General features: G+C 50.5%; 4 protein-coding genes across 6 annotated transcripts; 2 read left to right on the top strand and 2 right to left on the bottom strand.

The window, feature by feature from the left end:
* Positions 1-228: 228 nt before the first annotated feature.
* LOC117135519 (nucleosome assembly protein 1-like 1) lies at positions 229-2,234 on the top strand. The gene is made up of 5 exons (XM_033295779.1): positions 229-331; positions 814-918; positions 993-1,461; positions 1,522-1,662; positions 1,724-2,234. The coding sequence occupies exons 2-5, from the start codon at positions 836-838 to the stop codon at positions 2,138-2,140; spliced, it is 1,110 nt and encodes a 369-aa protein (XP_033151670.1). The 5' UTR covers positions 229-331; positions 814-835; the 3' UTR covers positions 2,141-2,234.
* On the bottom strand, positions 2,162-4,472 carry LOC117135520. Of its 3 annotated transcripts, XM_033295782.1 has the most exons (7): positions 4,276-4,472; positions 4,005-4,211; positions 3,879-3,951; positions 3,634-3,809; positions 3,050-3,576; positions 2,612-2,935; positions 2,162-2,548 (listed from the first exon to the last, which is right to left on the bottom strand). In XM_033295782.1, the coding sequence occupies exons 1-5, from the start codon at positions 4,415-4,417 to the stop codon at positions 3,149-3,151; spliced, it is 1,026 nt and encodes a 341-aa protein (XP_033151673.1). In that variant the 5' UTR covers positions 4,418-4,472; the 3' UTR covers positions 2,162-2,548; positions 2,612-2,935; positions 3,050-3,148. The 3 variants fall into 3 exon arrangements, with proteins under 3 accessions (XP_033151673.1, XP_033151674.1, XP_033151671.1); XM_033295783.1 differs by having other exon boundaries at positions 2,607-3,576; XM_033295780.1 differs by having other exon boundaries at positions 2,612-3,576.
* A 109-nt stretch (positions 4,473-4,581) lies between these two features.
* Positions 4,582-9,653, bottom strand: LOC117135518 (histone-lysine N-methyltransferase 2C). Its single transcript, XM_033295778.1, has 9 exons — positions 8,967-9,653; positions 8,790-8,912; positions 8,561-8,730; positions 8,307-8,497; positions 6,284-8,247; positions 6,075-6,219; positions 5,713-6,011; positions 5,343-5,651; positions 4,582-5,287 (listed from the first exon to the last, which is right to left on the bottom strand). The coding sequence occupies exons 1-9, from the start codon at positions 9,559-9,561 to the stop codon at positions 4,635-4,637; spliced, it is 4,449 nt and encodes a 1,482-aa protein (XP_033151669.1). The 5' UTR covers positions 9,562-9,653; the 3' UTR covers positions 4,582-4,634.
* A 326-nt stretch (positions 9,654-9,979) lies between these two features.
* On the top strand, positions 9,980-11,328 carry LOC117135578 (methyltransferase-like protein 9). The gene is made up of 3 exons (XM_033295902.1): positions 9,980-10,174; positions 10,230-10,514; positions 10,569-11,328. The coding sequence occupies exons 1-3, from the start codon at positions 10,082-10,084 to the stop codon at positions 11,106-11,108; spliced, it is 918 nt and encodes a 305-aa protein (XP_033151793.1). The 5' UTR covers positions 9,980-10,081; the 3' UTR covers positions 11,109-11,328.
* The last annotated feature ends 28 nt before the right edge of the window (positions 11,329-11,356 follow it).

The following is an 11,356-nucleotide window of genomic DNA, read 5'->3' as shown; positions in this document are numbered from 1 at the left end:
TATCACTGATCTGGTGCAATAAAGCTGAAGCTTTGCTTGTTGTTAAGCAACTAAATGAATTTCAAATGTTGAATTCAGCTAGCTAACTTTGTGTTATGTGAGTACAACTTGTAAATAGCCCATTCAAATTATTATCTAAAAATTAAAAAATTTAAATTAAAAATAGTGTTGCACTTGGAGGGTTTGCGTCTCGGCTGGGGAGTTAGTGTGACCGCAGCCCGTCCTGAAATAGCACGTTTTGAAGAAAATGGACTCCTCACTAGCGAAGCGCAGCATTCCTTTTTAAACTTTTTTTGTGGCGGTGCTCATCGTGCGTCTGTTCTAACCGAAGGTAAGTGGCGAATTTCTGACTGATTGGCGGCAATTTGGAGGCCAATTCACCGGCCAGGCACTGGGAGCACGCGCTCGTGGTCAAAGTTGCCGACTGACCCCGAATTTCGTCTATATTCGAGCTTATTTCGGTCCACCACGTGTTTTGCAAAAGCGCGATGTATGGTAATTCGATTGAATCGCACATGCACACACACACACACGCAGGCAGATTCGCCGAATGGCGTATTAGTTTTTACAACGCCCTTCTATGGGTGCAAATATGCTATATAGTCTGTGAAATTCAGCTGCTCGAGTAAATATGCGGCTCCCTCTTACCAAGTAAATCCCAGTCTGGGATGGCAGCGCAGTGGCAATTTTCTGTATAAGAATGTGCACCTATGCATATGCATGTGCACATGTGTACATCAGTCTGTACATCACTTGCGAAAAAGTTGCAGGGTGCAAACAATTGGCAACAGACACTAATCGAGAATCTTGCAGTGAGATCAGCATTTATTGAACAATGGACGCCCCAGCCGAAGGACACGACCCCGAGTCCTGCAACGAAGTGGAGGATGAGAAGTCCGGCTCGGACTGCCAGTCGATGTGAGTAGTGAGAGGGGGGTGGCAACATTTTGGCAAGCGAAGCAGGGGAATGACGCACTCAACCCACTTTTCAGGCCCGCCTACATGAACTCGGTCATGCGGCGGCAGTATCTGCAGCAAATGGTCAAGATGCTGCCGGCTCCGGTGCAGAATCGGATTGTGTTCCTGAAAAACCTACAGCTGCAGCACCTGAACATCGAGGCCCAGTTCTTTGAGGACGTCTACAAGCTGGAGCAGAAGTACCAGGTGCAGTACCAGCCGTTGTTCGATAAGCGCAGGGAGATCATCGAGGGCAAGGTGGACCCCGCCGAGGAGAAGCCCCAGTGGAAGGAACCGGAGACGTCGACCGACAACGAGGCCGATGCCGAGCACTTCCGCGAGGCCCTGAGCAGTTTGAAAAGTATTCCCAAGGATGCCAAGGGCATTCCCGGCTTCTGGCTGACGGTGTTCCGCAACACGGCCATTATGTCCGAGATGGTGCAGCCGCACGACGAGCCCGCCATCCGCAAGCTAATCGATATTTCCATCAAGTACGACAACGGGGTGAGTTTGCTGGCCAATAGTTCTAGTAGTCCTGCCCGTCTAAACCGCTTTATTCATTAGCATTCGTACACCTTGGAGTTCCACTTCGACAAGAACGAGTACTTCTCCAACTCGGTTCTCACAAAGCAGTACGTTCTGAAATCCACCGTGGATCCCGACGATCCGTTTGCATTCGAAGGCCCAGAGATCTACAAGTGCACTGTAAGCTAGCTGAACTCTAGAGGCAACAAGGGATTTCTAATCGAAACAAAACCAATTACAGGGGTGCACCATTAACTGGGAGAAGAAGATGAACCTTACTGTGAAGACCATCCGCAAGAAGCAGAAGCACAAGGAGCGCGGCGCAGTGCGCACCATTGTCAAGCAGGTCCCGACGGATTCTTTCTTCAATTTCTTCAACCCACCAGTGGTCTCGAGCGACCCGGAGGAAGTCGACGACGATTCCCAGCAGATCCTGGCCACCGACTTCGAAATTGGTCACTTCTTGCGCGCCAGAATTATTCCAAAAGCAGTTCTTTACTACACTGGCGACATCGTCGACGATGAGGACGACGATGACGAAGAGGAGTACGACGAGAACGAGGAGGATGAGTACGACGACGACGATGCACCGCCACCAAAGGGCCCCAAGTCAGCCGGCAACAAAAAGCAGACGCCCAACGACTGCCCGAATCAGTAGGTTGATATGGCTGGATTACCGATATAATGTATATACATAATTCAAATTTGATTTGAAATATATTTTTGGTGAATAAAAACTTAACTACAAACGATATGAGCTGAACTCGAATAAACCTACATGATATTAGAATCTGGTTGACTTTGATTTAAAAAACATGTGCCTCCTGAGGTGGCTATTGACCTGGCTGTCGAAGTCCTCCTCGTAGCCATTTGGTATCTTGGTCGTTTTTTGCCAGGTGAAGCATTCCGGCGGGGTGTAGTTCACGGCGTAAAAGAGAGTTCCACTTCACACGGCAGTACGTTCTGAAGTCCACCGCGGATCCCAACGATCCGTTGGCATTCGAAGGTCCAGAGATCTACAAGTGTATGGTGAGCTAGTTACACTCTCGAGGGCAACAAGGGATTTCTAATCAAAACAAAACCAATTACAGGGGTGCACCGTTAACTGGGAGAATAAGAGGAACCTTACTGTGAAGACCATCCGTAAGGAGCAGAAGCACAAGGAGCGCGGCGCAGTGCGCACCATTGTATAGCAGGATTCCTTCTTGCTGATCCGAGATTGCTTCCTCGCAGATCCTGTCCACCGACTTCAAAATTGGTCACTGCTTCCGCGACAGAATTATTCCAAAGATTCCACAGGCGACATCGTCGACTATGATGACGATGAGAACGATGAGGACTATGGCGATAACGAGGAGGAAGAGCACGACGAGGACAATGCACCGCCAGCAAAGGGCCCCAAGTCAGTCGGTAACGGCAGTCGCCCTACGACTGAATCAGCAGGTTGATGTGTCTGGATTACCGATGTATTGTGTATACATGTTTTAAATTTGATTTAAATATATTTTGGCGAATAAAAACTTAAGAACTACAAACGGTATGAGCTGAACTCGAATAATAAACCTACATGATATTAGAATCCGGTTGACTTTGATTTAAAAAACGTCAGCCTCCTGAGGTAGCTATTCTTGAATCAAGTGTGTTCTCCCAATATTCAGGTAAGCAGCTAAGCTAAGTTAGTCAGCAGCTTTAGCTGTTTCTTGGACAAGTTGTAGGGGTAGTGCAGGCTGGTGGGCACGAAGATCTGCCCCGTGACCTGGCTGTCGAAGTTCTCCTCGTAGCCCACCGTGTAGCCATCTGGTATCTTGGCCGCCTTTTGCCAGGTGAAGCACTCCGGCGGGGTGTAGTTCACGGCGTAGAAGGGGTAGTCGAACGTGTTGATGTATATGTCGACGCAGAGGCCATGGCTGCCCAGGTGGAGCTGACTGGCCACCGAGGGCTGCTTGAGGCCGCAGCTGCCGAGCATTATGTTGCGGTGGCAGGAGTAGACGAAGGTGCCCTTGTCGCGGCTCGAGTGGAAGCACTGCACATGCTTGCCGGCCTTGGAGTGGTCGACCGCAATGGGATCGAACCCGGGCCCGGCCATATCACACGCTACAGTTCAATACAATAATTACTGGGTGTGGCTAAGATAACGCTCAAGATACCGACTGTCTATGCTCTCGATTATGTGGTGTGGTCGTAGGGATCTTCCCACCGCTGAAGCCAGTTGTCCGCCGAAGCTGAAGCCAAACATATAGCCTCGTTTTGGATCGAATCCCTGCCTGAACAGCGTTAGGATAATGGAGGATATGGCGCCGGTGAGGGTGTCAAAGTTTGTGTACAGCCTTTAAAAGTCGGAGAATGAGAATCGGAGACTGGCTTCGCCATTGGGTCAGACTACTACTACTACCCACCGCATGTACGAGGAACTGGCGACCACACTGTAGTCTATGCACATCACGCATCCGCCGCGGTAGTAACTCAGTCCTGAAATGCATATTTCGAGTAGCTTTCAACTTTGGCATTGACCAAATGCTCACTTTCAATAAGCGACAGCGCCCACTCGTCCGAACAACTTTGGATCCATCCATGCAGAACTATGGCGAACTTGTCCGAGGGCGAGCAACCCGACCCACTGAGATCGTAGGCATCGTCGTAGGCCGAAGCCTCCATGGTTTTGGTGTTGTTCTTGTAGAACATCACCTTCATGGTCTTCTGGGCATCATATTTGATTCTCTGCTGGTGGGCTTGGTAAACAAAAACATCGACATGACACGCTGGTCCAGCAGAAACTTTCTCCCACATCCATACCCAAAGTCTCATTTTGCGTGGCCTTCGCTGCTTGCTTTTGCCTCAAAATGGCATATCTCAGATTCAGTTTCGAGTGCGTTCCATCAATTAAGAGAACACAGCAAACAATTAGGATTGAGTGGAAACTACTGAACAACTGCATTATCTAATTATCTGGATGGTTAACTGAAAATGAAAGGTAACAACAGTACAACCCGCGTAGAAAACCAGTTTTGTGTGCCGAGAGATACAAATTCGATATGGTCGACAATCGATGAAGAATGGGATTTGGCGCCAAAAGAGGCTGCATTCAAAAATGGGCGGCGCTTTCTATTAAATATTGCATTTTCTTTATTTCCATTTAAATGATTCCGCTTCTCCTATGTAGAGCACTTTTCATTATCATCAAAATCTAGCGAGTTGAGAACATTGACGTCCAGTTCTGGGTCCGCGTACTCCAGGATATTGAAGTCGTCTCCCATTTCGGAAGTGAGCGACTTGAGGAGGTCGTCGTCGTCGCCCTCGCCGAGTCCGCCCAGAAGGTCGCTGAATCCGACGTTCTCCAGCTCCACGGCGGAAGAGGTGGCCTCCTGCGGCTCGCCCAACTTCACATCCTGCTCCAAGGACCTGCCTTCAGATGGCTGAGATTTTCCACTTATGCTCAACATGGGATTGTTCTGCGTAATGGGTGTGTTCTGCATCATTCCCAGCCGCATTACATCGTTGCCCAAGAACAAGTCCGAGTTGGCCCCCATGAGCATCGGCTCCGTGCTGTTCTTCTGCAGCAGGTTCCTGAGCTTCTTGTCGCCAATGGGTTCCGTGCCGTACACCGCCGTGTTCAACTCCAGCCGATTGTCCACGGTGGTCATTTTCAAGGTGCTGGCTGCTGTCGTGTGCACCTGATTCCTTTGCATCGTGGCCTTAATCACTAGATTATCGTTAACGTTCGGCATCACGTGATGCGGATTGGGATTATTGGACGCTGCCTGCGCCGGGCCACCAACATAGTTGCCCATATCGTAGGCGTTTCCATCTAGACGAAACATGGGTTAGAGCAACTGAAACAAAACTTTAGCTGGAGCACTTACTGTATGTGACAAACATGTTCGGCTGGTCTTCCTTCAGCTTGGGCGGTTGCTTCCACACTCTTCCCAGTTCCTCCTGCTTCTGTGGTTTCGGTGGCATAGGTATTTTGTTCTGTTCCCGCCTCTGCCGCAGTGCCGAGCGATTGTCCTTGGCCTTCTGCAAGAACGGCGCCTTCTTCTCGTTGCACAGCGAACGCCACCTCTTCAGAATCTGCTTGCAGCGGTCGTTCCAAATCGGAAACAACTCCTTCAGGTTGGGATGCTCAGTATTGGCATACAGCACGGCCGAAATGGTGGCCATGAGCCCAAGATCTGCAATTCAAATGGAGTAATGATTAGTTGAATCCTACACTATTAAAATGTAACCTCATACCCTCATCCTTGCGCATTTTCTCCGCCGTCTTTTGAGTGCCCGCGTTCAGGGTTTCCGTCACGGGCTCCACAACCTTCTGCTCCTCCTCTGGTCTCTTTTCGGTTTGCAAAACGACTTGGCTCATTATAGTTTGCATATTCTGCTTATTGGCATTTGGTGGTGCCTGCTGACGGAACTGAAGCTGCTGGGCGGGATTAACCAAGGTATTTCCGCCCAAATATAGCTGATTATGAAACTTCTGTTCCTGTGGCAACTGGTTGGGGACCATGAAACTGTCCACCAGGACCGCAGGTGATTCCCTTTGAGAAAAAATAACAAATTAATAAGCTAGGAATAGACTGGCATATGGACATGAGGCTCACCGCATTGGTTTTTCAATGACTTCAGCTGATGGCACCGTACTAACAGAGTTAGCCATGTCCAGTTCCGGAACATTTGGCGAAGCCAACGCATCCAGAGGATGCCTGTTAGCAAAGACAGTGTTCGAAATCTCCGCTTGCAAGGGATCTGCAAAGATGGTAAACGATAAAACCTGGGAATCAAGTGGTCAGTGGGGTGGTTAAACATTTACCGAAAACATTAGAAACTGGCGTGGTTCCGTTTTTGTTCTGGATTCCCATGGGCATTTGCTCAATGAAAACAGTTTTGTTCTCAGTTTTCAACTCAGCTTTGACTTTCTTCAGGGTCTTCGCTGGACTCTTGCTCACCGCCAGTGTGTCCTGGTTGGCAGGACACTTGCCCTCGGGCCGCGTGAAGTACACCTTCATGGACGCATCGATTTCGTCAGAGGAATCTGACTCGGCCATGACAAGCTCTCCTCCTTCCAACAGAGGTTTTCCGAAGAAGGCCTCTTGCAAGTACACGGGATAGGCTTCAATCAGCTTGTTCTTCTGCTTCTTTCGTATGATTTTCTTCTTTTTGTCCATGGTCATTAGGGAATTTAATTGGTCAACGGCCGTCGTCTCCTCGCTGTCCTTCTTGAGACCTCGGTTGCGAACGGAGAATCCACCAATGCCCAGCTTCTGCAGATTGCGCTGTCGCTTCTTGCGTAATATGTGCACTCCCTCGTCGTTGGTGGAGATGGTGAAACCCTCGGGAATAGCGTTCTCCGTCCCATCCCAGACCATGCCGTCTTTGTACTTTTCCAGCGCTTCCTCGGCGGCGGCCTCCAGTTGTCCATCCTTGCCATTGCCGAGGGCTTGTCGCATTTTGCGCTTGCGTTTGATCTCCGTGGACAATGACTTGATCATGCCCAATCCGCTTTCGCTGAGGCACACTCCGTCAATCCAGTGGAGCGCTTCTGGGGCAGACTCGGCCATATCGCCGGATAAGGAGAGATGATTCCGCTCTGCACCACTCTTAGAATCGAAAGACGGCCCGGAGGAGGCTGTGATGTGCACAAATGCTTTGCTGCCCTGCGGAGTTATGGCCAGCGAATCCTCGTTACCAAACTTGGCATCCACCAGGGAGTTAGTGCTTCTCGTGGAGCAGCGGCACTTGAAGCACTTGTACACATTGTTATCGTAGTGGTCAATGGTCAGCTGGGCATTGACGGTGTCGCAGTGGAAGTGCGCCCACAGCTCACAGTGCTCGCACTGGATGATCATCTCGCCGTTGCTGTACGAGACCTTGCAGACGGGGCACGAGGATTGGCTGGTGCAGGATGGGCACTCGAGCATGTTGGAGTCCCCGAACTCGCTCTTCTCGGTGGGATTGCGACCGCATTTCTGGCACAGTGTACAGAACGAGCACTTCCAGTTGCCCGTTGGCACGGTTTCCAGCGGGGGATTCACACAGTAAATGTGATACGAAATGTCGCACTCGTCGCACAGGAGCAGGCGCGCCTCGTCGTTCTTCTTGCCACATCCCTCGCACACCGTGCAGTCCAGGCATCGCCAACCTTTCTGCAGGATGCCTCGCGAAGGCTTCACGCCGGCGCAGTACGGATGATAGCATTGGCCGCACTGTGCGCAGGTGATCATCGCGGAGTCGCTCTCAATGCCCAACGAGCCGCACATTACGCAGATGTCTTGCGCTTGGATAAACTTGTCCCGCGCCGAGCAGAGCAGCAGCTTCTTGTCGCTGGTCAGATCCGTTTCCATGCTGCGACTCAGGCAGCGATCGCTCGAGATGGCGGGCAGCGCAAGCTGGCGCCCCTTGCCTCGGGTGCTGCGTTTCTTGTTGATCTGAGACATCACACCCATGCGGTGTAGGACGAACTTTCCGCTTCTACCGCGAACACTCGTAAGGCACACTTTTTTCTTGCCGGCGGGTAGCTTGTGGAGCTCATCGCTGGACGGATCCATTGAAGGCTTGCCCTCCAGCGGGTCAAGTTCGATTTCCTTGAGGCTCAGTTGCTCCGACGACGAATCCATGGCGGACAGCACGATCGAGTCGATTGTCTGTTGGGATGACCCCGGGCCCGACGAATTACTCTTGCAATTCGGACACACGTAGTCGTAATCTGGATTTTGCTCCTTCTTCTTGTGGTAGGCCGTTAGATCCGCCTCTTCGTCACACGTACTGTGCACAAATCTGAAACGAATCCATGGATAACAAGCGAGACTAATCAGGCAGAAGCGAGTGAAACGTACTTGTTGCACCAGCTGCACTTGACCATTTCCTTGTGCGATGCTGCCCTGTACGCTTTCTGGCAAATCGGGCAGGAAAAGCCCTTGTTCCGCTGCTGATAGCACGAATCGCAGATTGTGTAGTGGCTATGCCAGCGGGAGGAGCTGCCGCCGCCAGGAGTTCTTGATCCACAATCCGTGCAGACGCGGCAGCGCTAGAAAGATCATATGTATCATAAGTACTGGATAACACTTAATTTCAGTCCATATTTGCTTACATTGCACTTCCAGCCATATTTAGGGATGGCTGAGATAACTGGTCGCAAGCAGGAGGCGTGGTAAATCTTCTGGCATTGCTCACACTTAACGTACTTGGTGTCGTTCGAGTCTTGCTGCCGGCAAATCTGGCATTTGGTGCAACGGGCGCAGTTCCACCCGGAACGCGTATCTATGGAAGCATTAAACACGTAACTAACCAATGGTACGATGGTACTTGACAGTAGTTACCCGGCAAATTGGCCAGACCAATGCAGGTCGAATGAAAGTGGTCTCCACAGGTACTACACATGATCAGCTTGGACAGATCCCCCAGCGAGGAGCAGGACAGACACTCCACATTATTGTCGCTGCCTGTAAGTCAAGCCATTAGTTTCTGTGAGAGTTTTCTGCCTAAGAATCACTTACATATCACAGGCACCTGGCTCAAATGCTCCGTGCAGAAGACGGTAAAGCTCTCGAGGATCAGAAGGCAGCCCGCAGCAGCGGCACACGGCCAATGGTGCACCTGGCGGCAGTTCATCTTGCAGTTGATGGAGGCCCCGTAGCGGCCGCAAAAGTTGCACTTCTGCTCCAGGAACTCCGCGAAGTGGGTGGCAAAGTACGCGGCATCCGCATCGCTTATCTGACTTTTGCGCAGCGACCACATGATGCACATGCGGTGCACGTAGACGAATCCCTCGTCGAGAAATTCGGCGGGATGCACGACGTCCGGCTGTCCAATCTTGTCCAGCTCGTAGTGGCAATCGCCCGAACTAGATGCGGCCTGCTTGGCCCCGTAGAACAGCCTGGATCCGTCCTCTCTCAGCCGGTCCGTCGGATATTTATCCTTGATCTCGGCGGGCGCGGGCGCCTTCAGTTGGAGAATCTCGCCCTGGCCCAAGGCACTCTTCTCGCCGAGATTGCATAAACAGCACACCTTGCCCGGAAACTTCTCCGGGAAGTACGGCAGGTCGTCGGCCACCGCCTTCTCCTCCATGCTCACAACAACGTTCGTGCTCATCGCGGATGGATGCGTTTCATTAAAATAACAAAAAATAGCCGCCGCTTATTTTGTATACATTACTCGACAGCTAAATAAAATGTGAACGTGCATCGCGCCCCAATGTTATCGAACAGGCGTCGAAGTTGTCGAGAGCGATGTGCGGTTGTTCGCAGAGCGAGTAGTTCATTAAATTCAATGTGTACAGTAATTAGATATAAATTTAAAAGTCTTCCTTATACTACTTTTAAATGGCATAAGAAATACATCATATTTAAAATTTTTTATGACCGTACAAATTAATTTACGCTTTCAATGCTAAAACAATATGAATAATAAACATTTAAATTAGGTTGTCACGCCTACCTATCGATATACTTTTACTTATCGCATTCAGCTGATCAAGTGCAACTCTGCAATCCAGCCCTGGAAAAATACCGTACTCCAGTTCTTCAAACTGGAAAAATGATGGCACAACTAATCTAAACACACAAAAGTAGAAAATGTAAATAAAAGCACAATTATAGAATATTCTGTTAGCATGGCTGTTTATCGTCCCCGCGGCACCCTAGCCAGGGTAATCCACGCCAAATTCCACAACGACAACTCTCTGGAGGACATAGATACTCGGAAGGTAACTCGAAATCCCGAAACAATAGAATTTTCCCTAAATTCTGGGTGCATTTCAGTGGTACTGCCTGAGCCACGAGCTGCCGCCGAGATTCCAGGCCAAGTTCGTGCCGCTCGAGCCGGATGCCACCACGGTGAGCTGGCTGGAGCGCACCAAGGCGCTCTCGGCGAACATCTGGACCCACTTGTGGCACGCCCTGGCGCGCTCAATCCTGCAGTTCTTCATGACCCAGACGGACATCAACGGGTTCCTGAAGCGCGGCTCCATGTTCATACTGTCCGAGGACCAGTTTCGCAAGCTGCTGGTAGCAGGCGGCTTTCAGCCTGCCTGCGGTCAAGAACCTGTAAGATGAATAGAAGCCCTTGGTCTTGACCACTACTCAACTCCCATATCGTAGGTCACGTTGCTGGACATCGGAGCCGGGGATGGCGAGATATCGCTGCGAGTGGCTAACACCGTTTCGGAGCTGAGCGGAAGTGCCGGGCTGCGGGTCTTCGCCACCGAGGCCAGTTGGACCATGCGCGACCGGCTGAAGAAGCTGAACTTCAACGTAATCACCGAGATAGACGGTCTGCAGAACCTGGAGTTGATTCTGTGCCTCAACGTATTGGACCGCTGCTTCGATTCCTTCAAGCTGCTCGAGGACATTCACCTGGCACTCGCTCCCAATGGTCGAGCCGTTGTGGCCTTAGTACTTCCCTACATGCACTACGTGGAGACGAACACCTCGCATCTGCCACTGCGCCCGCTGCTGGAGAACAACGGGCGGCAGGCGTCGTTCGAGGAGGAGGCGGCCAGGTTTATGGAGCTGCTGGAGAACTGTGGCTTCCGCGTGGAGGCGTGGACCAAGGCGCCGTACTTGTGCGAGGGGGATCTCCACCAGTCGTTCTATTGGTTAATCGATTTAATCGTTGTCATTTCCAAGAAGACATTCTAGATCAAAGCTTCCAGATCCTAAACCAAACCCCTCTGGAGTTATTGTATCCGTTTTCCTCGTAGAGTTAAGTGGCTGCATTGAGAAACTGAGCATTTATACTTATTACAAATGTAGGCTATAAACTAGTTAAACAATTTATTCTTAAAGAATTACCAAAAATGTAAATGGATAAACATGTTTAAATTAAAGGGCGAGATTCAAAGCCGCGTTCGAAACTGAATACTGTTCTCGATACTACTAACTAATTG

Source organism: Drosophila mauritiana, chromosome 2R (genome assembly GCF_004382145.1).
Source record: "Drosophila mauritiana strain mau12 chromosome 2R, ASM438214v1, whole genome shotgun sequence".
Taxonomy (NCBI): domain Eukaryota; kingdom Metazoa; phylum Arthropoda; class Insecta; order Diptera; family Drosophilidae; genus Drosophila; species Drosophila mauritiana.
The sequence above is the reverse complement of the archived record's forward strand: the minus strand, read 5'-3'. Positions and strand labels throughout refer to the sequence as shown.

Bases quoted from the DNA above. Each gene is read 5' to 3' on its own strand.
- LOC117135519 (XM_033295779.1), top strand. From the start codon at position 836: ATGGACGCCCCAGCCGAAGGACACGACCCCGAGTCCTGCAACGAAGTG. The intron at 1,462-1,521 runs GTGAGTTTGCTG...TTTATTCATTAG, and splicing joins CCATCAAGTACGACAACGGG to CATTCGTACACCTTGGAGTT. The intron at 1,663-1,723 runs GTAAGCTAGCTG...AACCAATTACAG, and splicing joins CAGAGATCTACAAGTGCACT to GGGTGCACCATTAACTGGGA.
- LOC117135520 (XM_033295783.1), bottom strand. From the start codon at position 4,417: ATGCAGTTGTTCAGTAGTTTCCACTCAATCCTAATTGTTTGCTGTGTT. The intron at 3,810-3,878 runs GTGGGTAGTAGT...CGACTTTTAAAG, and splicing joins GCCAGTTCCTCGTACATGCG to GCTGTACACAAACTTTGACA. The intron at 3,577-3,633 runs GTCGGTATCTTG...ATTGAACTGTAG, and splicing joins CATAATCGAGAGCATAGACA to CGTGTGATATGGCCGGGCCC.
- LOC117135518 (XM_033295778.1), bottom strand. From the start codon at position 9,561: ATGAGCACGAACGTTGTTGTGAGCATGGAGGAGAAGGCGGTGGCCGAC. The intron at 8,913-8,966 runs GTAAGTGATTCT...CTTGACTTACAG, and splicing joins GAGCCAGGTGCCTGTGATAT to GCAGCGACAATAATGTGGAG. The intron at 8,731-8,789 runs GTAACTACTGTC...ATGCTTCCATAG, and splicing joins TGGTCTGGCCAATTTGCCGG to ATACGCGTTCCGGGTGGAAC.
- LOC117135578 (XM_033295902.1), top strand. From the start codon at position 10,082: ATGGCTGTTTATCGTCCCCGCGGCACCCTAGCCAGGGTAATCCACGCC. The intron at 10,175-10,229 runs GTAACTCGAAAT...GGTGCATTTCAG, and splicing joins AGGACATAGATACTCGGAAG to TGGTACTGCCTGAGCCACGA. The intron at 10,515-10,568 runs GTAAGATGAATA...CCCATATCGTAG, and splicing joins CTGCCTGCGGTCAAGAACCT to GTCACGTTGCTGGACATCGG.